The sequence below is a fragment of the Triturus cristatus genome, chromosome 8 (assembly GCF_964204655.1).
Source record: "Triturus cristatus chromosome 8, aTriCri1.1, whole genome shotgun sequence".
Classification (NCBI taxonomy): domain Eukaryota; kingdom Metazoa; phylum Chordata; class Amphibia; order Caudata; family Salamandridae; genus Triturus; species Triturus cristatus.
In genome coordinates, this window is record NC_140591.1 from 90,836,022 (window position 1) to 90,861,954 (window position 25,933).

Sequence of the window (25,933 nt, forward strand, 5' to 3'; positions counted from 1 at the left end):
TCGAAATCCACCGATTTGCAGCCTGCCCCCTGCCATGCCCGTTTAAAAACCTTTGCATATGCAAAGCCATTTAAGGTTTGCACACTGATGCCAGCGATGTCGGTACCTCATGAAGACGGCGTAACTGTCCTATATGTTTTGTATTCTGCTAGTTTTGATTCTTCCATAAGACATGCATGACTGAAAATATCAGAATGCAGACCTAAACCAAGCCGCGTGAGCTGCTAACACCTAAGAGGAATGCCGCTCACAAAATTCAAGATTGGGTCTTGCAGGCCCAAACCAAACCGCGTGAGCTGCTAACACCTAAGAGGAATGCCGCTCACAAAATTCAAGAATGGGTCTTGCAGGCCCAAACCAAACCGCGTGAGCTGCTAACACCTAAGAGGAATGCCGCTCACAAAATTCAAGATTGGGTCTTGCCATTTCTGGAATCAGCGTGTACATATATGTGAAGAGGTTCCAGAACACTCAGCGCTGTTACTCGCTCGTTCGCTCTATCTAAGGTGTCTGGAGTGGCCGTTCTAGCATTTCTGCTCAGTTTCATGTCTGTCAGGTGTTTGACTTCATTCAGGAATGTTGTTGGAGAAGGTTACCAGACTCCGGCTGTCTATGGACCTTGTTGAGTATGTCCTCGTGTTGAATGTTTGTCAGCGTGTTGTTTAATCTAATGGTTCTGTCCTGGAGTAAGGTTAGAATAGTGTTCGAGAGAAGCCCTTTCTTTTGCTTTGCCCTCTTACATATATGCTGTTCGGTCAATAGCGAACGTTCTGTACATTAGTTTTACCATGACAGAATCCCAATATTGGACTAGTTCAGTGAGATGCTGCAGAAAAATGTGCCTCAGCTCCGTGTCCCGGTATCCTGCATTGCCTTTAGTGATAAGGTACCTACCCTCAATCCTACAACTTCATGGGGGGTGGGGGGAAGGGGAAGGAGAGAGAGGCAGCAGCGGAGATACTTTTGTTTTTTCTCTGAGGAAAGATCCTCCCTATTCTGAAGCTCATTGTTCTCTTCCTTCAGGTTGTGAGTTACACTGGTATAGGGGTTTACGCCGCTTCCTGCTACTTCATGGTCTCATTTTGTCTGCAGTGTGTGACAGGAGTCTTGCCGAACACCCTTACTCTAGGGCTCAACACCCTTACTCTAGGGCTCAACACCCTTACTCTAGGGCTCAACACCCTTACTCTAGGGCTCAACACCCTTACTCTAGGGCTCAACACCCTTACTCTAGGGCTCAACACCCTTACTCTAGGGCTCTTGCCTTTTTTAGGGCTGCACTAGATACGTTTTTATCCTTCAACATTGTTAACAATAAAGCCAATGTACATTACCAGTCAGTACAGTGCACTTCTATAAAACTTGCATAAGTATTCTATATAACGGTACAGATACAAAGCGAAACAACATAGTGCATTAATCCCATGATTATGCGCATATGCAGGGGTAGTTTCTCTTGGTATGTTGCACCGAGCTTGGTACCTAGTATTTACTGTTATTGGTGGTACCTGGGCTATAGGCCTTTCTCGGAGTGACATATTCTCTGTCTGTCGTTTCATCTGCAAGGTATGCCCTTAGGGGCCCCCAATGTCTCTAAGTCGAGAAGTCCTTGGTAGAAGGTGGCCGTATATTTCCACATGCGTGCGGCATATGACTAGGTCTGTGATTGAATCGGCTTTCGTATGAGTCTTGCCTCTGCTTCAGTGTATGTCTACTCTGCGCTTGCCCATCAGTAGTGCCAGTCCCACAAATTTCCGCTCGCTCCTTGGGGCTTTTATTTACGTTGCCTAGTACTGCTGTAAGCGGCCTGTTTTTTTGTTAAGAACGTAGAAGAGCCTCCTCCTGTAGTCACTACTTGGTGGGCAGGCCCAGGCTAGGTGTAGTAAACCTGCCTCGGGGCATGGCACCGTAGGCTTTGTGCGTTGATGTGGCCACTAAATGTTGCCTGCGAGACAGGTGTGTACTATATTGGGTGTAGGAATTTATAGTGAGTCAGTTTGTGCCTCCCATTCATGGAGACTTCTTTAGTGTGTTCCGAGCAATGAGTCCATTGCGAGTCCGTTATTTCAGTTCCCAGCTTGAGGCCCACTGTTTGACAGGCTTTACTGTCTTTCAAGAGTCATGTAAGCCATGGGAAACAATAACACATGGTAAAGAAGGTAAATTAGTCCAGCAGCCGAGATGAAGAATAAATGATGTAGGTTTATTGATGCAGTTCTTAGGTGGTATTGATGATCGATATAAATCATTAAGCGAGCCCCACCAGGAGCAGCTCCCTTGCTGCTCAGCCCATACTCTCAACTGGCATACCACAACCAGGCATCCCTACATTCCATTACCTCACCACACATCCAACATTCCACAGCACATCCGCACCGGCTGAGCAGCAAGGGACAGGAAGCAGGAAAGATGCATTGCACTGGAAACCAGATACCAGACACGTATTGCATATAAACTGTGTCTGGTAATGTGAGTGAAGGCAATCTCCCACTTCACTTAAGTATGTGCTTCTAGAAGCGTTGAACATTGAGAGATTAAGGAGTTCCTCCTGTCACTGTGCGGTATACAATCCCGACAGACCTGCTGCATAACTGACACATTCTTATAGCCTGTGGAACAAAAAACGTTTTTTTCTTTTTGTTTACCAATCTAATTAGGATTGGGGAAAAAGAAGAAGAAGAAAAAAGCACTTGCGTCATTTTGTAGGCGGATGCATAGTTGATGCACAGCGTACAAAATGACTAGTCGTGCCTCCTCCTAGGACTTGTTTTCTCCTCTTTTTAAAATCCTTGCTGTACAGTGCCCGGATGCTGTAAAGTATGGCTAAAACTATTGGTAAAACCAGTAGGTCCCAAAGGCGAAACCTATTGGCTTGGTGTGCCTCTTGTAATGAGTTCAGTATGTACCTCAGCACCCTCAACTGCTGGTTGGTAAGGGTACGCTTTATGAGCAAAAACCCAGTTGAAGTTGGACGGTACATTAGATTGCTGGTTTCCACCTCCCAGCAGTGCCACATGTGCATCTGGAACCTTCCCATGCCACCATGAGGTTCTGGGTTTGCAAAGACACCCTTATCGGAGTCATGGTTCTGGACTAGAAGGCCAGAGTTTAGACCATGAGCACAACTAACGGCCGGTTACTTCAATATATCTATAGAATGTGGCCAGAATGCCGAATTCTTGTATTGCTGTCTAGTAATTACACAACTACTGTGGTTGCTCTCACTTTTATCTGTTTCACTTTTCTCTGCATTAGTTCTTATTTCTTTTAGTCTCATAATTGTAAAGCACACTTTGTTTATTTTGTCAACAACCTATCTTGCTGATTTAGAAAGAATGTTAAAAACCATACATTGTACATTCTCAATTTCATGCACCTTTTCCAGGATTATTTTGAATCTCACTATCTGTATTTGTTTTAAATGCATCCTGACTGCTAGTTATTGCTTCAGCTAGATTCTTGAATCAGTTGGCGGGAACCGCCATGCAACAACCCTACTGATGTTTCAACCTACACCATCGGTTGAACTGATAAATGGAAACGGTGGAATGAGGCCATGTTTGCCTCTTTTTCTTTGATTTACTTTGTTCATGCACATAGACATTGAACTACTTGTAGCAGGTTAGTGATTCTTCAAAGTCACCTTGATTTTAAACGTTCAATGTGACATCAGTTCTTGTGTTATTCGTCTTTCCTCCTTCCCTAGGTAAAACCATAGATGGGCAAACACAGATGCATGTGGTATTAAAATGATACTGTGATACTACCAAGGGATCCTGGGAACATTGGCAAACTCCTTGATCTCAAGCCTGTTGGGAGTGGAAACTATCTGGCACATGCATCAACAAAGACTTTTGCGAATCCTTAATTGCGATTTTTAAGGAATCGCAATTAAGGAATTGCAAAAGCCTATGCATGTAGGAATCGCTATAAAAATAGCGATTCCTACAAATTCCTTAATTGCGGCTCGCAAATTGCGAGTCGCAATTAAGGAATGCCATCCCATTCATTCCTATGGGCCTGCAGGCCCATAGGAATGAATTGGAGATTGCATGAGTAATTTGCGAGTACCAGTAGGTACTCGCAAATTGCTCATGCAATTTCAAGGGTGCAAGGGTGTCAAAATGAAACCCTATTGCACCCCTGAAATTGATCTGTGTACATATGTTGCACACACACATGCTCTAAGGGAACATGTGTGCGCAACATGAAACTTTGAAAAATGCACATAAGTGCATTTTTCAAAGTTTTTGCAAATTACCATGAAGTTCAATTTCATGGTAATTTGCTCCCCCTATTAGCGAAATCGCTAATTTTTTAACTTTAATGCATTGCATTTAAGGAATCTCAATTTGGGATTCCTTAAATGCAATCGCAATTTAAGGAATCGCTATTTAGAGATTCCTTAAATTGCGATTTTTGCATTTGGGATGATGCATCCCAAATGCAAAAATACCGGTCGCAAAGGGGCAGATTCTGCTAATCTGCCCGTTTGCGACCTGTTTTCTCGTTGATGCATGTGGCCCTAAATGGTTTGTATACATTTCACTTGCATGATGATTTTTTCATTTTCCTCTTCCAGTGGAAAGGCATCGTAAGACTAAAATAAACTCTGGGATTAATCGCATTGGAGAGCTCATCCCATGTTCACCCATTCTAAAGCAGGTAAGTGTCTGCTTTGTTTGCTCACTTTATCTGAATCACGTTCTAGTCTTAGTTTCTCCATTCATTAAATGGGTTGCAAAGTAGTATCTGTCCAAAAAAGTTCTGTCTTTTAACATTGTTTGCGTTAGTGCAAAATGCTTGACATTAGAACAAAAGGGGGCAAAGGATTTCCTTGAGTAGTTCATGTTCATCCAACTACACTTGTAACAGGAGGGGATTGTCCTCCATCAGAAGAGTGTGGAAAGCCCTTGCCACGGATGATCTCTAGTCCTTAAAGTGATATGATGCATGTGCTTTGTGCAAACATACTTGGAAAAGTAGTAGAGTGCCATAACATCCAAGGACACAATTGCTGCTTGTGCGTAGATTATTGAACTGCTAATAACCACGTTATTCTCATTGATGAAGTAAGGGATTGTTCCAACAAGGGAGCCTGCAGAGAAGACGGTAAGTTAATAGGACTAGGGGAGACTAAGTGAGAATTGTGAAGTGTTTGGATCCAAGAAGAGCCCAAGAAAGTTGATAAAAAGATGTTTATTCCAAGGCTGTGGTAGAGAGAAGCAAATTAATTAGAACTGAAAGTGGGAAGAGGGAGAGTGAAAACAAGTGACGTGTCCCTTTGGGAAATGAATGGTATGCTGAAATCAGTGTAGAAATCTAATCCGTAATATCTCTGAGATGTGTGTTTTGTTTTCTTTTTCAGAGTAAGAATATGATCTTGGATCAAGCCTTTAAGTATATAACCGAACTGAAACGACAAAATGACGAGCTCCTGTTGAATGGTGGGGACAAAGAGCAAGGTAAATAATTAACAAACTAGTCTTACTCTTTTATAGGTCTCCACTTACAAACCTGGCATGTACCTGAATACATGTGTACTGCTTTAGTATGCATTTACTCAAGTCTAAGAGCAGATTTTCACTTAGTGTTAAACTGTCTAATTTCCTTCTTTTTTTAAAGGTGAACTCTACTCCATCAGTTGTTTGACACAGTCCGTTTTCCCAATTTAGATCTACGGCTTTATACATTTAAATATTGTATTTTGTTACCCAGTCCTTTCTAGTCCCAACTAGATGGGAATGCCTTTGACTTCTGGTTGATGTTTCTCAAAGCTTTTCAGTAAATCTTGGTTATAATTTGGCAGATATGCTTTGCTGGTACTACAGTGCTTCTGGCTATGGACTCTGGAAGTGATGAGGACTTTGGTGTTGTATTTGTGGGGTGTATAAAAACAGCAGCCTGACAGTGTTTTTTTACATAAAAGTGGAAGCTTCATATTCTCCTCTGAAGGCTAACCCACTCACTTGTACATAAACATGTGTATATACCCCAAGAAAAATACCAATTCTTGCACAAGCGCCAATCTAGTATCTCCAAGCAGATGCCAAAATGGTCAGAAGGCCAACAAATTTCCCTCTGCAGTTATGTTCTGGTAGTAACAGTGAACACCATAGAGATGCAGAGAATTACCTGGGAGAAAGCCGATAAACCCCCTCGTGGTGCGGAAGGGGGTTACAACCTAGACTTTAGTGCAGGAACATTGAGACTGGCCATTCATTAGCCTTAAGGACCCTGTCAGACTAGGTTGGATGGAGGCTAGCCTTGACCCTCGCTAGAGGCTTGCGTAGCTGGACAGAAAGATTGTGACATACTGGGTTGCCATTAAGTCTAAAATCTACAACAGATTACACCCATTGCTGTCTCTCTATGGAATGTCTGTATGAATGTAAATAAATAATACAAAATGACAAGATTGCTCAATGGTGAGGTGTTACTAATGGCTAGCATAGGTGTGTTTATTAAGGCATATGCTATGGTAACACCTTAATTTATACTAGTTCTCTTTTATAGCAGTGTTCTAAACTGAATTGTGCTTACAGGAACATAACAGTACACATGCTTTTTCTTTCTCGATCTAGTTCATCGTGGTTATCATGCACTTTAATATAGAATTTGACATTTTATGTCCAGAAGTTTAAGTTCTAAAGTACTTGATGGGTATGATGATGCGTTTACCTTCTTTGTTAGAAACCAGCAGCCTGACCACATTAAACTTCCATCTCCATCATGCTTACTACATCAAATGACAAGTTATGTAAGCTTAACAACCAGTCACTAGTTCACAGGATCCATAAGTCTTAATTCCACTCCCATCGTAGTCTCTTTCTTTGCAGCAAGGCACAACAGAGAATCCCAAAACTGCTATTTGCTTGTGTGTACTCTTGTGTCTGTTGATTGCTTGAAATAAGATTATTATTAATCTGTAACAGATTGCAATCCCATACCAAAGTTAACAATGCTCAAACCATTATTTTTAATGCTTCCTAAGTAGTAAAAATGTCAGCTAGATTATAGTTTCTGCAAACATAAGGAGGTCTCAGATAAATATACCACAAACATTTCCTAATAATGCATGTCCAACTACATTTTGTGGGATAATCCTTGCCTCCATGTCCTTTAGAGAATCGTAAATTTTGGTCACAAAACCAAAGCAAGTTTGCATCAGAACTGTTACAAGTGTTCTAACTTCTTTTTCTCTGCCATATTTGTATTGTAATTCCGGATAATCCTTCTGGGCATTCACTGACCATTTTACTTTGATCCACTGCTCTTATTTGGGGTGATTTCTAGGAATTGAAGTGAACTGCTGTTTTAATAACCGAATTGAACTTTTTTTTTTTTTTTCCAAACTTATTTTTTTTAACAATTGGTTTCACATTTAGCAGATGTATCAGTTTATCACAATGCTTGGTATGTATTACATCATATAACAGCTCACATCGGTAATCTGTTCTTGTTAGCTAAGCGATGGCAAGGTTGACCATACATTGAAAAAGAACAAGTGCCTCCTCCTCTATGGAGTACGTTAAAAGGAGTACAGATTCATTCCATGAGGGAGCAATACGTTGGTTTTGGCCAAATGCCTGATCAACCAATCTGAAAGAAACCCGCTAGTGATAGATTCCTTACCTTAGAATATCCCCTGGATCTGGAAGGTTTTAGTCAACAGTATCCCTGCGCGTTGGAAGGTGGCGTCGTGCGGCTCCGCGTCCGTCGCTGGCGTCGTAGGCGCCGAGATGACGTCACAGAGACTACTTAGGCCCACCCATGCATGCTGACGTCAGTTCTTTCTTTTTCCGTGCCAGCAAGCGCAGATCCGGTTAGAGCACGTACTCTAGTCACTTTTTGACTATACATTTGAGACTTTTTGTCCTCTCCTTTTGAGTCTTTGGCTCCTGGTGCCACGGAGGTACGGTCTGAAGTCTACGGAGCAAGCCTAATGAAAGACCCATGTATAAGCGGTTCGCGTAATCTAGATGAGAAGTTATCAGCACGTGGACCACAGTTTTTCGGGTTGCGTTGGGCAGATAGTTAAGAAATTTCCTGATGATTTTAATTTTGCCAAAGCAGGCGGCAGCCACCGTTTGAACCTGCGTGGCAAGGGACAGATGTTTGTCCCATCTGACATCCAGATTCCTAACCGAGTCCTTGGGTATCGGAGCGATGCCTAGTTCCTCCGGCCACCACAAGTTAGAAGAAAGTGGAGAGGGTCGGTTGAAAAATAAGATCTCGGTCTTATCTGCATTGAGTTTCAAGAAATTGCGGTCCATCCAGGCTGCAATATTCTTGAGACACTCTTTTAGTGGATCAAAAGTGGCGGCAGACACAGCTTTAAAGGTAAACAGAAGCTGGGTATCATCAGCATATGATATAATTTTTATCCCAGATGTAGAGATCAATTCTACCAACGGGGTTAAATACACATTAAAAAGCAGCGGGTACAGGTCAGAGCCCTGCGGCACACCCCATTTAAGTAGTTTGACTGGAGAAATGAATGGATGGGTCCGGACCTGTTGTTTGCGGTCAGATAGAAAGGACGATATCCAGTTCAGCACTGTACCCTGCATGCCAATGGTCTTAAGACAATTGAAAAGGATGGGATGGGTGACGGTTTCAAATGCTGCTGACAAATCTAACAGCACTAACACCGCCTTAGAACCTCCATCGACCACCCAGAGTATAGAGTCTGCCATTTATATTAGGGCTGATTCCGTACTATAACCGGGACGAAAGCCGTAGTGAGAATCGTGGAGGAGGCTGTTATTCTCAATGAAACCGGCCAGTTGCTGATAGACCAATTTCTCTAAGATCTGTGCAGGAGCGGGTAAATGAGAGATAGGTCTATAATTGCAAGGGGATTCTGGGTCTGCATTGGCTTTTTTTAGAATGGGCAAAAGAAAGGCGTGTTTCCACGCAGCCGGGTAACGGCCCAGTCTAAGCGAAAGGTTCCAGATGGAATTTAATGGGGATTAAGGAATTCAGCAAGGGCGTTGTATTGTTTGGCTGGCCAAGGGTCACTTGGGGAACCGGATTTACACTTCTGCAATTCAAGGAGTGAGGCTTCCTCCGGGATTTCAGCAAACTCTGAGAGCACAGAGCTAGGGGCCATCTTCAAATAGTGGTCCTCTGAGGTCAGGGATACTTCATGAGGCTCAGGAAAGGAAGCGTCGATAAATGCAATTTTGTCCTCAAAGAACTCAGAGAGTTTATTGCATAGGAGCTGTGAGGGCAGGTGGGTATGAGTAAGTGCCAGTGGGTCGGTGAAGGAGTTTTTAGCATTGTCAATTCTGTCGGCTAGAAAATCGCTTTTATTTTCAATAAATAGTCTGCAGTATTCTTTGAGAGCTGAACGATAGCCTAGCTTGCTTTCCACAGAATAGGTAAGTCTCCAGCTACGTTCGAGTTTTTTACATTCTGACTTTTTTAGTCTAATCTCCTCCGAATACCAAGGTGCCCGAAGGGGATGATCTAGGAGACTTTACTGCTTTCAGTGGAGACAGGGAATCAAGCGCGCCGCCTACCCAACTAGTCAAGTTAGAGATGCCGACCTCAAGATCGTTGGAGGGAGTGGGCATGGAGTCCTTCAGATGTTGCGTTAGAGACTCTGCAGTGACTTTCCTCCAATTCCTACTAAACTCTTTAGGGATGGAAGTGGCTTTCTCTGAGCTAATCATCTGTAGTTGAATAGGGATCAAGAAGTGATCTGACCATATCACTGGGAGTGGGGCAAGGACTTTAATATTGGGGAGATTAGAACATATCAGTTCCAGAGTGTGGCCTGCCTTGTGAGTCGGATGGGTAACATATTGTGTTAGGTTACAGCCAGCTAATGTGGAAATAAAGTTAGAACTGTGCGGGCAGGAGATATCATCCACATGAAGATTCAAATCACCTAACATTGTAAAATTAGAGTAACGTATGCTAGCTTGAGAAATGTGGTCAGCAAGAGTGGGAATGTGGCTAAGACTAGAGTTCGGAGGTCTATAGAGCAGAAGACCAGAACAGGAGGAAGACGCCGAGAACCTGATACAAAAGGACAGACCCTCTATGGAGTCCACCTGCACAAAGTTGGAAACTGCGATCGCCCAACGCGTATTATAAAGGATAGCTACTCCACCTCCCAGATTACTCTTCTGCCTATTAGCACATACTATGCCATAGTTTTCCGGGATAGCTAAGGTCAAAGCGGGATTAGTGTCATCTCGAAGCCAGGTCTCAGTCAAAAACAGAAGATCCCATATATACTCTGCGATGGACTGAAAAATATCTAAGGCATGTTTGGGTAGTGATCTGCAATTTATCAGCCCAGCTTTGAATTTAACTGTCAAAGGTGATGGAGGGGGTTTTAGAATACAGTTTGTAGTACATCTGGTGACACTAGCCGTGTTTAGGGAAAACTCACAGTGCAGGCATGAGTAATCAACCTTGGGCTCTCCCAGTGTCAAAACGGACGGATGTGGACAGGGTGGGGGCCTGAGAGAGATCAGATCTGAAGGGCTATATGTTAGGCTACGGGAGATGGTGAAACGGACAGCGTCTCTGGCCCTGGCCGCCGTCCGGCCGCGGATGGGCGCAGACGGGCTTGCCTTAAGCGCGCACGCTGCGCGTAGGTGCCAGGTTCTCAAGAAATAAACTAATGAGGGCAAAACACTAGAGCGTCACCCTGCCACAATGGCCGCTCTGGAAGGGCTATCCAGGAAGTAGGAAAAGCAAAGCACAGGAGTGACACAGGTGAGAGAAAAGCAAAGTGAAGATAAAACAATGATGCAATTTTAAAAACAAACTTAAAATGCAAGGGTTTCAGCCCAAGCGCTAGCGCTGCTCAGCAAGCCGTGCAAACCTCAGGCTTTCTGTCCGATGCGCGTCGGCGCCAGGTTCTCAAGAAATACACTAATGAGGGCGAAACACTAGAGCGTCACCCTGCCACAATGGCCGCTCTGGTAGGGCTAACCAGAAAGTAGGAAAAGCAAAGCACAGGAGTGACACAGGTGAGAGAAAAGCAAAGTGAAGATAAAACAATGATGCAATTTTAAAAACAAACTTAAAATGCAAGGATTTCAGCCAAAGCGCTAGCGCAGCTCAGCAAGCCGTGCAAACCTCAGGCTTTCTGTCCCTTTCTGACCCTTTCTGATTACGCGAAAAGTGCGCATCCAAGTACTTCCAAGAAGGCGACATAAAAAAAAAAAGTATGTGGACTTTCCTAACATGGACATACACCCTAAAACACCTGCAGCCATCTCCTCACACAAAAACACTGGGGTTTCCTCTGTGAAATGCTCCAAACATGAAGAACACAAGTCTGAGCAAAAATACTGACCAACAAAACTCGAGCTCTCTGGACCCTCAGACTGGATTCCAATCTCTGCTGGTGACTTCATCGTTGTTGCCGTTTAAGAAAATTCCACCGCCAACGTTCTAATCTGAAAGAAACACGTTAGTTAGATTCCTCACCTTAGAATATCCCCAGGCGTCAGACTGGATCCGGAAGATTTTTCGTCAGCAATACCCCTTGCGCGTCGCTAGGCGTCGTCTGCGGCTCTGCGTCCGTCGTCGGCGTCGTGCGCCGGAATGACGTCGTCGGAGTACTTAGACGCCGCCCTCGCGCGCTGACGTCAGTTCTTCTTTTTTCCGCGCCAGTAAGCGCAGATCCGGGAGAGCTACCCCTTTAGTCAATTTTTGACTAACTTTTTTGATCCTTTTTGATCTTGTCTCGACTCCGGTGCCGGTAGGATGCCTGGTTTTAAAGCCTGTGCTGACTGTAACCGCTTGATGTCGGTTACCGACCATCACCGCCGGTGCCTTTACTGCTTGGGCCTCGACCACGACGCGGAGTCGTGCTCGGACTGCAAGGCCCTGATCTCGAAGGCTAGACGGGAGCGGTCCCGTAAGCTTCTCGAGATTCGCCACTCGGCTCCGCGCGCCTCTCGATCCCGGTCCAGGAGGAGGTCCAAGGATCGGTCGCGGAGCCGCAGCCGACGTCACCATCGGTCGTCGGGATCCAAGTCTTCGGGTAAGTCGAAGCATTCCAAGAAGTCCAAGAGGCGACACCGCTCTTCGGACTCCCCTTGCCGGTCGCGCGACTCGGCCGAGGGTCAGGGTGGTTCCACCCCCGCGGCTCCGGCGGAGCCGCAGGCACCGCGCAAGTCCCCATACCCTCGGGTCCCTGGGACTGACGCGACGCCGGCGGAAGTCAGTGCCTTCCTCTCGGCCATGAGGAGTCTGGCTCCGCCGTCGACGCCCGCTGGCGCGCCTTCGGGCCCCGCAGACCCGACTGGGCTGCCTTGCCTGCCGGTGGCTCCGGCCCCGGCGCCGTTGACGGCTCCGGCCTCGACGCCGCAAGCGCCCGAGGGACCCGTTCCCGAGTCCCCGCCGACGCCGGTCGACCTCGTAACGCCTCCACTGCCGGCGTCGACACCGGTACCACCCCCGGCGCCGACGTCGACTCCGCTCGACGTCGAGCCCCAGTTCAGCCCCACTCCGGGCCCGGCGCCGGTACGGCGTCGATGGACGCCGCGTTCGGCGCCGCTGGAGACACATTATGTCTATCGCCCGGCTCCGCTCCTTCCTCCTGTATACCAGGAATCGGATGATGGGGACAACTGGGAGGGATCCGAGGATCCTATGGCCGTTCAGGCTCAAATGTCACAGGACTGGGCAGATGAACTGGGGGAGGCCAGTGGCCTGGATACCTCTCCAGACACTGGATTCGTCTCTCCTCCGACTGTGGCTTCGGAGGAGGGCGCTGCTTTCTCTGTGGTGCTGCGCAAGGTGGCTGCAGCCCTTGGGCTCGAGCTGCCTGCCGTGGCTGTGAGGACTAACGTCCTTACTGAGGTGCTTCAGTCTGCAGCAAGCTCCACTGAGCCTCTGCTGCAATTCAATGAGGCCCTCATTGACGTTCTGCAGGGCACCTGGTCCAAGCCCTCCACAGTTCCTCCTGTGGACAGGAACGTCGCCAGGCGCCACTGCCCTGCTCCGGGCGACCCCAGTTTTCTGTCCCAACACCCTACCCCTGAGAGCCTGGTTATCCAGGCCTCTACCTCCCAATCCTCCTTCCCGACCGCCCCGCCGGACCGGGATTCCAAGAGACGGGAACAGTTTGGCAAGAAGCTGTTCTCCTCCCTTAGTTTGGGCCTGCGGTCTTTGAACACCGCCTGTCTCTTGGACCGTTATTCCCACTCTCTGTGGGATGTGGTGGAGGACGTGCTGCCCCTGTGTCCGGAGGAGGTCCGGACACGACTTACCCAGGCTCTGGCCGATGGGAGGGATGCAGCGCGACATGCTATCCGATGTGGGCTTGACACTACGGACTTGCTGGGTAGGGCCATTTGTACCACAGTGGCGCTTCGACGTCACGCCTGGCTGCGGTCCACGTCATTTTCGGGCGATGTCCAGAGCACTCTCATGGACATGCCCTTTGATGGCACTCGCCTCTTTGGCGAGAAAGCGGACAGTGCGCTGAACCGCTTTAAGGACTCCCGGGCTACGGCCAAGTCCTTGGGCCTCTCGGCCCCGCGGTCGCAAACTTCCGCCTTTCGCCCCTTTCGTGGCCAAGGAAGGGGTGCCTCCTCACGTGCGCCTAGCCACCAGCCGCAGAACCAACCTGCGCGCGGTCGCGGACGTGGTTTCCGCCGAGGCGGTTCTGGAGGACGACGAGGTCAGCCCACATCCACCCCGGCAGCATCCGCCTCAAAGCCTTCCTAGTCTGAGCTTTCAGGCCCATTCCACGCCAGTGGGCGGCAGAGTTCGCCATCACCTGCTCCACTGGCGGTCCATCACTTCGAGACGACCCCTCCAGCCATGCCACCGCAGCACCACCGTATCTCGGGGGATCATTTGAATCTTCTCCACGAGGAAGTTTTGGCCCTCTTGGCCAAAGGGGCCGTCGAGCGCGTTCCGAGCCCAGAAGTAGGTCGTGGTTGTTATTCCCACTACTTTCTGGTTCCCAAGAAGGGCAAAGGGGGCCTACGCCCTATCTTGGACCTCCGGAACGTCAATGCCTTCCTCCGGAAGGAAAGGTTCAAGATGTTAACTTTGGCTCAGGTTCTAGCTGCCCTAGACCCCGGAGACTGGATGGTAGCGTTGGACTTGCAGGACGCATATTTCCACATCCCCGTCTTGCCGGCCCACCGGCGTTACCTGCGGTTCACGGTGGGCCAAGAGCACTTTCAGTTTACCGTGCTCCCCTTCGGCCTCACCAGTGACCCTCGGGTGTTCACGAAAGTGATGGCGGTGGTCGCAGCTCATCTGCGCAGATCAGGGGTTCCAGTCTTCCCCTATCTCGACGACTGGTTGTTGAAGGCGGGCTCGCCCCAGACAGTCGTCTCCCACCTCCAGACTACGGCGGATCTCCTGCATTTGCTGGGGTTTTCCATCAACGTGCTGAAGTCACACCTGAGTCCCTCTCAGAAGCTCCTCTTCATCGGAGCGGTTCTCGATTCGGCGCAGTTCCGGGTCCATCCACCGGAACAGCGGGTCCGGGATATACAGGCCCTGATTCCCATCTTTCGGCCTCTATCCTGGGTTTCGGTCAGGCTAGTGTTGCGGCTTCTGGGGCTGATGGCCTCCTGCATCCTACTAGTGCATCACGCCAGGCGGCGCATGCGGGCTCTGCAGTGGGACCTGAAGTTTCAGTGGGCCCAGCATCACAGCAACCTGTCCGACCATGTCTTGATCTCGGAGGGCACTGCACAGCAGTTGCAGTGGTGGCTCACGGACCGCGATTGGGTCAAGGGCAAGAGCCTCTCCCTTCCCCAACCGGAGCATGTCGTAGTGACGGATGCGTCCCTCCTGGGATGGGGTGGCCATATGGGAGAGACGGAGATCAGAGGCCTCTGGTCTCCGGCGGAGTCTCATCTCCACATCAACCTGTTGGAGTTGAGAGCGATCCGACTTGCACTGAAAGCCTTCCTTCCCTCTGTCAGGGGAAGTGTCGTGCAGGTGTTCACGGACAACACCACCGCCATGTGGTATTGCAACAAACAGGGCGGGGTGGGGTCGTGGACCCTTTGTCAGGAGGCTCTGCGCCTCTGGACATGGCTGGAACACCAGGGCGTCACCCTAGTGGTTCAACATCTGGCGGGCTCTCTGAACGCCAGAGCAGACGAACTCAGCCGCCGGTGCATGATGGATCACGAATGGCGTCTGAACTCCGAAGTGGCGCAAGGTCTCTTTCAGCAGTGGGGAGAGCCTTGGTTAGATCTATTCGCCACCGAAGAGAACGCGCAATGTCAGCAGTTCTGCGCGTTGGAATTTCCAAGGCGGCACTCGCTCGGCGACGCTTTTCGTCATGAGTGGAGTTGCGGTCTGTTGTACGCCTTTCCGCCTATACCACTTCTGCCCAGAGTGCTGAAGAAGATCAAGCGCGACCGGGCCCAAGTCATCTTGGTGGCTCCGGATTGGGCACGAAGGTACTGGTATCCCGAGCTACTCAGTATGTTGACCGATCCTCCGATACGTCTGCCCCTTCGGGAGGATCTTCTGTCGCAGCAGCAGGGGACGGTCCTCCACCCGAACCTGTCCAGCCTCCACCTCCATGCGTGGAGATTGAGCGGCGGCAGTTGATGCCATTTGACTTGCCTCCTGAAGTCTGTGATATCATTCTGGCAGTAAGGCGTCCCTCCACAAAGACGGTATACGCCTGCCGGTGGAACAAATTTGTGGCATGGTGCACAGCAAAGGCGGTGGATCCCCTTTCCGCTCCTCTTTCTGAGGTTCTACTGTTTCTTCTTTCTTTGGCCCGGCAGGGCTCTGCACTGGGCACCCTGAAAGGTTATCTTGCTGCCATCTCTGCCTTCTTGCGGCTTCCTGATCAGCCTTCTCTTTTCAAGTCCCCTGTAGTTACACGCTTTCTAAAAGGCATTACTCACACGTTCCCTCCTGTCCCTTTTGTAATGCCTCAGTGGGACTTGAATCTTGTTCTCACATTTCTAATGTGCGCTCCCTTTGAGCCTCTTCATAATTGTCCTCTTCGTCTGCTGACGCTTAAGACTGCTTTTCTGGTAGCCATCACCTCGGCTAGACGGGTGAGTGAGCTCCAGGCTTTATCTTCAAAGCCTCCTTTTCTCTCTGTTCATCCGGACAAGGTTGTCCTTCGGCCTCGTCCCTCCTTTCTTCCGAAAGTGGTGACTCCATTTCATCTTGGGCAGTCTGTCACCTTGCCCACCTTCTTTCCGCATCCTTCCAAAGAGGAAGAGATGCTCCACCGTCTGGACCCAAAATGTGCGCTCTCCTTTTATTTGGACCGCACAAAGCAGTTCCGGGTGGACGACCAACTTTTCGTTGGATACGTGGGTGCTAAGAAGGGGAAAGCTGTGCACAAACGGACCATCTCTCTGTGGGTCGTTTTGTGCATCAAAATTTGTTACTCCTTGGCAAAAAAGGACCCTCCTGTTGGGCTGCGCGCCCATTCTACTCGGGCCACAGCGGCTACTACTGCTTTGGGACGGGGTGTCCCTTTGCAGGACATCTGTGAGGTGGCGACGTGGGCTTCGCTACACACGTTTGCCAGGCATTATTGCCTTGACAGCCAAGTCCGGAGGGATGGCTTCTTTGGCCGTTCTGTCCTCCAGGACTTTCTGGTGTGATCTTGGTTTGCAGACCCACCACCTGGGATGGTATTGCTTGGGTATCTATTCTAAGGTGAGGAATCTAACTAACGTGTTTCTTTCAGATGAACAAGTTACTTACCTTCGGTAACGATGTATCTGTAAGAAACATTAGTTAGTTAGATTCCTCACCGACCCACCCATCCTCCCCGTTCTGCGAACTGACATCTAGGGTTAAGGTTATCCTTTTCAGGCCCCTAGATTTTCTTTTTGGCACCAGTGTCGGTCTTTGCATGGCTCTGCGTTCCTGGCGCGGAAAGCTATGTACAAGAACTGATGTCAGGCGCGAGGGCGGCGTCTAAGTACTCCGACGTCATTCCGGCGCACGACGCCGACGACGGACGCGGAGCCTCAGACGACGCCTAGCGACGCGCAAGGGGTATTGCTGACGAAAAATCTTCCGGATCCAGTCTGACGCCTGGGGATATTCTAAGGTGAGGAATCTAACTAACTAATGTTTCTTACAGATACATCGTTACCGAAGGTAAGTAACTTGTTCTTTAACAACACTTCCATTGCCACTTATGACACCATAGTTGACGACCAGACCATCATCTTTGACAACTCCAAGAATGCCCTTGCTACCGACGTGGACTCCATCAATGATCGCCCTATTGACTGCAACCTCTTTTTTGTAAATCTGTTTATTACTACAATCAGTATTCCAACATCACTTTACAAGCAACAAAGCAACACGTTATAGTCCATCTATACCCAATAACTAAACTCCGTTCAGAGCTCACAGTACCCATGTCGTGGGAGGCATCAGTAAAGTATTATATTTACAGTTACATTGTGGCCTAGACCATACATGTTGATACTGCTTCTTGAGGGGTAGTTCCCCGAGATCCTCCGCATGCCATAGTCCGTATCTGTTGACTGCAACCTTGAGGTTGATACAGTCGAAGACCGTTTTCAAAGACTGGCAAGTCACTTTATGCAAATTCTGGACTCTGAATTGGAAGGTGAATGGAGTGACCAAGATGTCTCAGGGACTGCATACACCCCACGCAGATAGATAATTACCAACTTCAGGACTTCGCACCACATCACCCTCACAAGCCTTATTAACTGCCCTCATGGCTATGCAGAATCTGAGATCTATCAGGTACCTGTTGCTTTTCTAGCAGTAATGCAACAGATGATGGAAACCTTTCAGAGACTACTTACTCAGCAAACTGAGCAGGCCCATGTGTGCCCTTCCTCTGCCTCCACCACCGCTGTCGCCTTCAGCAGCGCAGCCTCCCACACCACCCCCTACTCCTCCAAGAGACCAACTTCCAAATACAGTAACACCAGTATTGGGGTGCGCCAACTACTGAGTATATGGCAGATAAAGATTCTTCTAAATCATCCTATTCGGATATGGAGAAAGAGGGTGAATTAACTCATGAGGAAGGTACCAACAAATGGAAACATAACGTGGCACTAAAGGAAGGTGACAAGTTCAACCGGATTCTTCTCCGTAAAAAACAACCCATTTTCATGCACTGTTGGAGCGAGCGGCAAAAAAAATTAAACCTGCCAATGACCTCCGTAGAACAGCAAATCTTCCTCTCTGATTTTTAAAAAAACCTTTATTTTTATATTTATTGTGACAAACCAATTTAACATTCAGTGCATATCGCCAAGTGCAGATGCAGTTCTACGCGTCTAATATTCCTGATGATGAAAGTCAATACAGGGTAAGCAGCATTACATATAGCAAGTCTGCGAGCTAACATGACTGTACAGTCCTCAAATCCACCCTTAGTGACCATAGCTTCTGTATTCAATAAAAGCTCTATATACCTTCATGTCGCCCGTTCCCTCCCCTGGTCTGAATCAGTGTCAGAGTCCCCATGTTCATTAATATTGCCCAATATCAGCCTTCAGGCTGCCACAACCTCAGCAGCTTCTTCGTCAGTTCGGGAAAGGCATATATGTTGCTCTTCTGCGACCCCCCCTGCCCCCCATTCTAGTACATCTCTAATCCACATGTTTGTGCTCAGCGTCCGGGACCCCATCCAACCTATGGCCACTCTGTTTTACTCTGTTTGGCCAGGAGCAGCACTAGCTGTAGGAACTTGTACGATACCTTATGTCCCCTGGGCTTCTTTTCTATTCCCAGCAGGCAAGCCCCAGGTTTACAGTGGATGTCAACGCCTGTGCCCCCCACTATTCTAGCCACCACCTTGCTCCATAAGCCATGTATCTTTGTGCATTGACAAGCCAAATGCAAAAAGGTGGCACTCTCCTGTCCACAGTGCATTTTTTTCACTGCCCTGTTAGGTGTGATTTTATTTAGCCAGGACAGTATCATATAAGTACGGTGTAAATAAATAAAGTGTAATAATTGAAACCGCCCTTACCAGGCCACATGCATGATCCCAATCGGAATCCTAAAAGGGTTCCATATAGTCTGCTGCTCTTGCCCTATATGAGCTCCTTGTCGTATCTCCTTTGAGGGCTTTGTAGAAAAGTGTAATGAGGTGTCTACCCTCTCCCCATCTAATCAGTCCAGCCAGTGCCTGAGAGGACGAGGAAGCAGTTGGGTGAGTGCGCCATATCTCCTTTGCTGTGCTTTCTAGCTTTGCATAGTGTAGGAAGTGTTTCCGCCCCACATTAAATGTGTCCTGAGCCACTTCCCCCCCCCCCCCCCCCCACCCCCCATGCCCCCTTCTGTCCATGGACATGTCCTGCTCTATGGATCGGAAAGGCTCAAGGTCCCACAGTCGCAACTCCCTATTGAAGGGGGCCCTATGCTGTACCTTCCTTACCACAGCCTCCCATAGCTGTGCTGTGTGCTGTACCAAGTAGGGAACCAGAACTTCAGATCCTCCGCCAACAGTTATCGGTGTCCGTCGGCCATCTGGCTGCATGCTGCAGGTGCGCTGCAAAATCAGAGATTTCTGGGAGAGCCAAAGCCCCCTTCTCCCTGTCTCTTTTCAGGATCGACACAGCCACCCGGCTGCACTTTCCCTCCCACACTAGAGAGATCAGCAAACTGTTGAGTTTTTGAAAGGTTTGCTCCAAGGGGGAACAGTTAGTGCTGGGCCATGTAAAAGCATCTTGGGAGGAAGACCATCTTCGCAATAGACGCTCATCCCATAACTGATCAGGGTAACGTCCTCCATAACTGTCAACCCGGTCAGGCCCCCAAACCTCTATCCACATTCAGGCGCTGGTGCGCAGCCATTGTATCCGTTACCATGAGTCCTAAATATCAAAAGCTCTCCCCTTGCCATCGGAGCCCAAAGTCGGGAAACCCTTCAGGTGGTACCGATGTCAGTCTCCCCAGTGGGAACAACAAAGTCTTCCTAACGTTGACTTGTAGGCCAGAAATTTGACCAAAGTCTGCCATATGTCACATCAGTAGGGGCACGCCTACTGCAGGCGATTGGGCATAAGTCAATGCATCATCAGCATATAATGAGATGATGTGAGTCTGCTCGCCCACCTGTATTTCTCAGGGCTCCAGTTCCCTGCGCAGCAGAATCGCCAAAGACTCTACAGGGGACAGCCCTGTCGAGTGCGCCTCTGTACAGACTAGGCCTCCAAGACCCCTCCCACGGTCCCATTCTGATATGGGCTGTAGAGTTCATATAAAGTTGTCGCACCCAGTCCCGTAAGACTGGCCAAAGTCCTTTCCTCGTAGTACTGCCATGAGATAACTCCACTTGACTGTATCAAATGCCTTTTCCAGGTCAATTGATACAAGTGCCATGTCCTGATCCACTCCTGTGGTTTCATGTAGTACGTGAGTTAACAGTCAAAAATTGTGAGTTGTGCTGCGCACAGGCATTAACCCACAATGGTCCTCGTTGACTAAGTCATGCACCATCCCCTGCAAGAGCTTCGCCAGCAATTTACAGAGGACCTTAACATCTGAGTTGATCTTGTTTAGTGGTCGGTATGAGGGATCCTCTGGTTCCTCCCCCCTGACTTTAACATTAGGCATATTATGCCCTTGCGCATGGTAGGGGATCAGGGTCCTATCCTTCTGTGCCTCTGAGAAAACCTTCAGGAGTTTCTCTGTGACCGCCGCAGAGTAGACCTGAAACAAATTAAACAGGGAAACCATCCACTCCCAGGGGTCTTTGCTTCATTCAACTCCTGCAGGGCTGATCTTAGCTCCTCCAATGTAAGGGCCTCTTCCACATCGTGCACCCTGTCAGGCGAGAGATGTGGCTGGTCTATTCCCACAAGGATGCCTCTACTGTATTCAATCAGCCACCATCTCCAGTGCGATAAGTGCCCTGAAAATGTCACTACGACCCTTCAGGATGTCCTGCCAGTGCATCACCAATTGTCCATTCGATGTCCGTAAATGCAGTATGTGTGGGACCTCCAGTTTGCGTTTCAGTATCCAGATCAGGAGCCTGGTGTGATTTATCGCCTTCTCTATGCAGGTGTTGCAGGTAAGAGTGTGCTTGTCTATAGATTTCCACTAATCTAGTAGGTGGTGCTGGGCATGCAGAACCTCCCCACGCACTGCCGCAGAGCCTGCCTGTTCCTTCTGAAGATCTGCCAAATGTCTCTCCCAAACACCAGTGTCCGTTTTGGTCTCTGGACTACGCAAATGGTCCCCAAGCAGACACCCCCCCCCCACCCAATATCAGTGCCTTAAGGACATCTCACGCTGTAGCTCTGGAGGCAGTAGTGTCCCAGTTGTGCTCCAAGTATTCCTGGAACACGGTTGCCAGTGTCTCCCTGCAAGCTGACTGTTAGGAGTTCAGGAGATATACGCCAGTGCCTGACGGTACATATGTCCCCTCCGACTGCAACTAAAACAGTACCGGTGTATGACCGGAGAGGAACCTTCTCAAATGGTCAACTGTCTATACCGCTCTGGGGTCCACCCCTGCTATCAGTAGCCGGTCCAAGCGGCTATACGTATCGTGTGTCAGGGAATGACAGATATGCTCTCTCCACTGGGGCAAAAGAGTGTGGCAGCTGTCGAGAAATCCCAATGTTTGCGTGACCTGGGTGAGAGACTCTGCCATCTGGCACTTTGTACTCAGTCGCCGTGGGTGTCGGACACTATCCTCATCCAGGATGCAGTTACACTCAACCACCCACATTATTGGAGATTCTAAACTACCCTCGAGCAGTTCCTGAATTGTCCTGTAGAACTTCCCATCATCAATGTAGTGGCCATAAGTGTTGAGGATGGTGATGCTCTTGCCATCTAGTGTGCCCTAGAGAAGTACACAGCATCCTTCCACACCTGCCTCACTATACGCATGGTGAAACAGAAGCTCTGGCGCTACCCCTCATCAACAGCCCTCTAACATATGATGAGTAGGTTCCTGTGTAAAGTTGTCCTTTTTTCCCCCGCTAATTTCTGAACTTCATTACCCATTATATGTCTCCTGCAAACTGGATATCTGTATCCAGTTGCGACAGAGATATGAATGGACTCTGTATCGTTTTATGTAACCCTTCAGCCCTCTGACATTCCAGGTAATGATATTGTTACCGTCAGCCATGAGATAGGCTTGACCCCCACCCAGATCCAGACCGTCCTCCCCGAGGGGGGAGGGGTTACTTGGCATCCTGCACCCACACATGCACAACAACCATAAACCAAATCCCCACAGAAACTAGGTGGTTGGATTAACAACATTGTAACACCCCCTACCCTGGACAAACCACTACATTACAAAACAGTGTTTGCCCATTTGTGTCTTGCTTTCAGGACCCAAAGCCTAAACTACCCTCCTCCACACCAAAGCCTACCACTTCACTTGGAGAGGGCTCCTCAGCCCCTCTTCGTATGTTATGAGCATGTTCTGTACCCTTGTTGCATAATGTACTGTTACATTCCTCTTTCCCTCTGCATGAGTTGTACCCTTGTTGCATAATGTACTGTGTTACATTCCTCTTGCCCTCTGCATATATCCACCCTACATAAAATACCCAGGCAGATCAGATCTCTCCTTGTCCATCTGGGATGTCACTTAGCTCTATGTCCATCATTTAGTAAGTAGTAAAACTTGGCCCCACGCCGGAGGCAGCCAGTGCCTTAGTGCCGTCCCCCTGAATGACGATGCTGGTCGAGTCCCAGCTCCCACAGTCCCGGCCAGGCCCATCGAGCATCCCCCTCCCCCCTGTCCGTGCGGTGTGTTCCCGCCCCGCTGTGCATTCCAGTTCTCCAGAAGCCTCCTTTATCCAGTGGCACCTTATCCCATATCTCCAACTACCTCCAGACATCCTCCGGTGTGTTGAAGAAGTGGGACTTGCCTTCTGAAACCACTTGCAATCTTGCGGGATACAAGATTCTATATCGTAGACCCATAGCCTTCAGCTTCCTCTTTGCCTCCAGGAAGGATTATAGTGACTCTGTACCTTCTGCATGTAGTCAGGAAATGTGGAGATTTTATGATTCTCGTAATGGCCACTATCGGTTTCACGGGACGCACAAAGTAGACCGTCTCGCTCCTTGTAGCGTAGGATTTGTGTTATGGCAGCACATGGCTGGGCCCTGGTCTTGGAGGGGCTGTCTGCTCTTGGTGGGCTCTCTCCACCGTAAAAAATGGTGACAGGCCGGTGGGTCTCAGTGTGTCACAAATCCAGGTCTCCTCAAAGCTCTTCGTTGCGCCCCCTCAGTTCGCTCGTGGAACCACAGCAGGTGAACATTGTTTTGACGCGATCTTCCCTCTGCGTCCTCTGCCCGCACCTGCAGAGTACCCATCTTTGATGTAAGGTGTTGGAGGAGACTGCGAAAAACCTGTTGTGGTGGCTGCTGGGCCGCAAATGGACCGATGGCAAACTCCTATCCCTACCGCACCCAGAACTAACAGTGGTGCAGATGCATCGTCGCTGGTTTGGGGAGGTCATCGGGGATCGTCTCATCAGTCTGCTGAAACTGTGGGCAACGCGAATCACGAATGGCAACTACATTCAGAGGTGGCATGGGCATCTTTCATTTTTTTATAAGCATAATTTATTGAGTTTTATGCAACACGGTATACAGCCTTCATCGTTTCCAATCAGTGGCATTGTGCTTATACATCTTTCTATTGTTGTTTATAGGAGCACAGGGCCAATATGAAACGAGACTCAACAAACACTTGTAAATATAATACCCCGCTCCCTCCCCAACAAAGCCACCCTCCCCTACCAAAGAGTTGAATCCGAACACAGCATAGTAATACATCTACACATGAACACCACCATTGCTAACAATGTCTGGGTGTGGAAAGAGAGAGGTGTGTTGGGAGATCTGTGTTGCGACAAAAATGACATACTACAAATCATTCCCCCAGTTATTCCGTTCGTCTATATTATGCCAGAGGGAAAGCCACAGGGAAGTCTTCTTCTGGGGTTTTGAGACTGTTCACAAATGACTTCCATGCCGCTGTTTCCATCGTGCCGATGCCTCTGCTGGCCTCGCGCAACCAGATGGGTCCCTCACAGCCTGCCCATTTTTCAAATTCCCTGTGCCAAGAGGAGAATCAGGAGCCCTGCGGGGATTTCTAATTGATGGTAATTTCCTGCTTAGCCAGTATGTTTGGTAAATCTTGGAACCTGCTGGTGATAATAGTTTTAGATGTACGGGGAAACCATCTCAATAGACAATGTCCCAGAGTACAAGGGACCTTGCTATCAATGAGCACAGCAGTCCTGTCAGTGACCGTCTTCCAGAACTCAACTATCGAAGGACCGGAACAAAGCATATGCATCAAGTTGGCACCCTTGGTATTGAACCTAGGACAAGCTGCCACCTCACATAGAAACTCCGCTCGGGGGTAAGGTACGCTCTATTGAGAATATGCAAATTGATCGATTTAGATTGAGCATTACTGGACATTCTTGGAATTCCAACCAATATTTTCTCCAAAGCCACCTGTGGTAGGGGGATGCCCAAATCCTCCTCATAAGTGTATCTCAGTTTTTCAAGCGGGCCCATAGTGTCTTCCCTAATAGCTTATATAGACAAGAGACAGCCTTAATAGTGCCTGGAGAAACAGCTGTATAATAACAGCTGTGATGCGTGGAAGGTTCAGCTGCACCCCAGGAGTTTCTGAAACTTGGTTGTGATCGCCCCATGCAGCAGAAAGTGGCTCCGAAGTAGGTCCTGCTCTTCGTGAAATTCATCAAAAGGAAGTAGTGTCCCATCCCGAAACAAATCTACCATCATTCAAGCGCCTGCTGACACCCAATCCTCCACCTGTCTCCACTCTCCCCCATAGGGTAACTCATGCAGTATCTCTATGGGCATATCCGGGGAAGAGGTGTGGCGCAGCGGCCAGGGCGACTGACGTTGGACACTGGGCATCATGGTTTGATCCACGGCACCAGCGGCAGGTCAGCCCAGCACCATGTGACTCTGGGCAATAGCTCGCTTAATCTTCCCGAGGGCCCCCAGCGCCGGGATGCCTACGGGTAGCTGTGCGCTTTACAAATCCTGGATTTACATTTACATTTTACGGGGCTATAACTCCAGTTTTCTCTAAGCAGCGGTGCCAACATTTTGTAATCAATCAGTACTCCATGGCGTCCTCTGCAGTGGGGCGACGCACACGCAAGAGTGTCTCAGTGAGGTCCCTGAGTCTTGGAGTAAACGGTCCAATGGTCGTCTCCAGTGTAATTGGGCTGCCAAGTAATAGGTTTCAAATTCTGGGACAGCCAAGCCTTCCATCTCCCCTGGACGTCTCATTGTAGCCAGTGCCACCCCCATAGGAAAGCTATAGACATAGAAACTCATTCATGAAAAAAAGTATAAGAGGTGTGGTAATGCAACCATTTTAAGCAAGGCCACCCTCCCCATCACCGATAACAATAGTGATGCTCTAAAAAGCCATGTGGGACCGAAGTGATGTGACTGCATACCCCACCTTCCCATCTAATAAGTCTGTGCAGTCATGGTATATTTTGACATGGAGATATGAGACACCGGGGCTCCCACAACAGGGGAACGAGCCCTGCATGGTACACGTCAGGCGTCCTGTACATTGTCTGTGTTACATACAACAGCACTACCACTCCCATAATGCATCTGTTCTGAGGGTCGGTCTTTGTACTATCGTATATTACACTGGTAACGTGTGATCAGGTGACTACATGACTGTAAAAGAGGCCTGCCCACTAACCCAGGTGCTTGGCTTACTCTCTCTGTATGGACCACGCCCCTTGACCTGGATACTCTGTTACTAAACTTCCTGTTATTTGCCCGAAACCTTGTTGGATCTGCCTAGTGAGCTGTGAAAACTTCCACCCTGTGTCTGCAACCTGGCTCTTCGTGGATACTGCTGTAAGCTGACCGAAGAGTAATGTGTTATGGTATTGAATTCTGTCTCCTTTCATCGAGCAGCTGACTCACCTTGCTTCCCTCGCAG

At 48.7% G+C, this 25,933-nt stretch overlaps 1 protein-coding gene across 2 annotated transcripts in view; it reads left to right on the top strand.

Annotated features, from left to right (window-relative positions):
* USF3 (upstream transcription factor family member 3) overlaps window positions 1-25,933 on the top strand; it is a 168,074-nt gene that overhangs the window by 113,096 nt on the left and 29,045 nt on the right. For both annotated transcript variants that reach the window (XM_085621090.1, XM_085621091.1), the window contains 2 exons: window positions 4,583-4,665; window positions 5,369-5,465. In XM_085621090.1, the coding sequence (XP_085477216.1) occupies window positions 4,583-4,665; window positions 5,369-5,465 (180 nt within the window). The remainder of the gene's footprint in view (window positions 1-4,582; window positions 4,666-5,368; window positions 5,466-25,933) is intronic.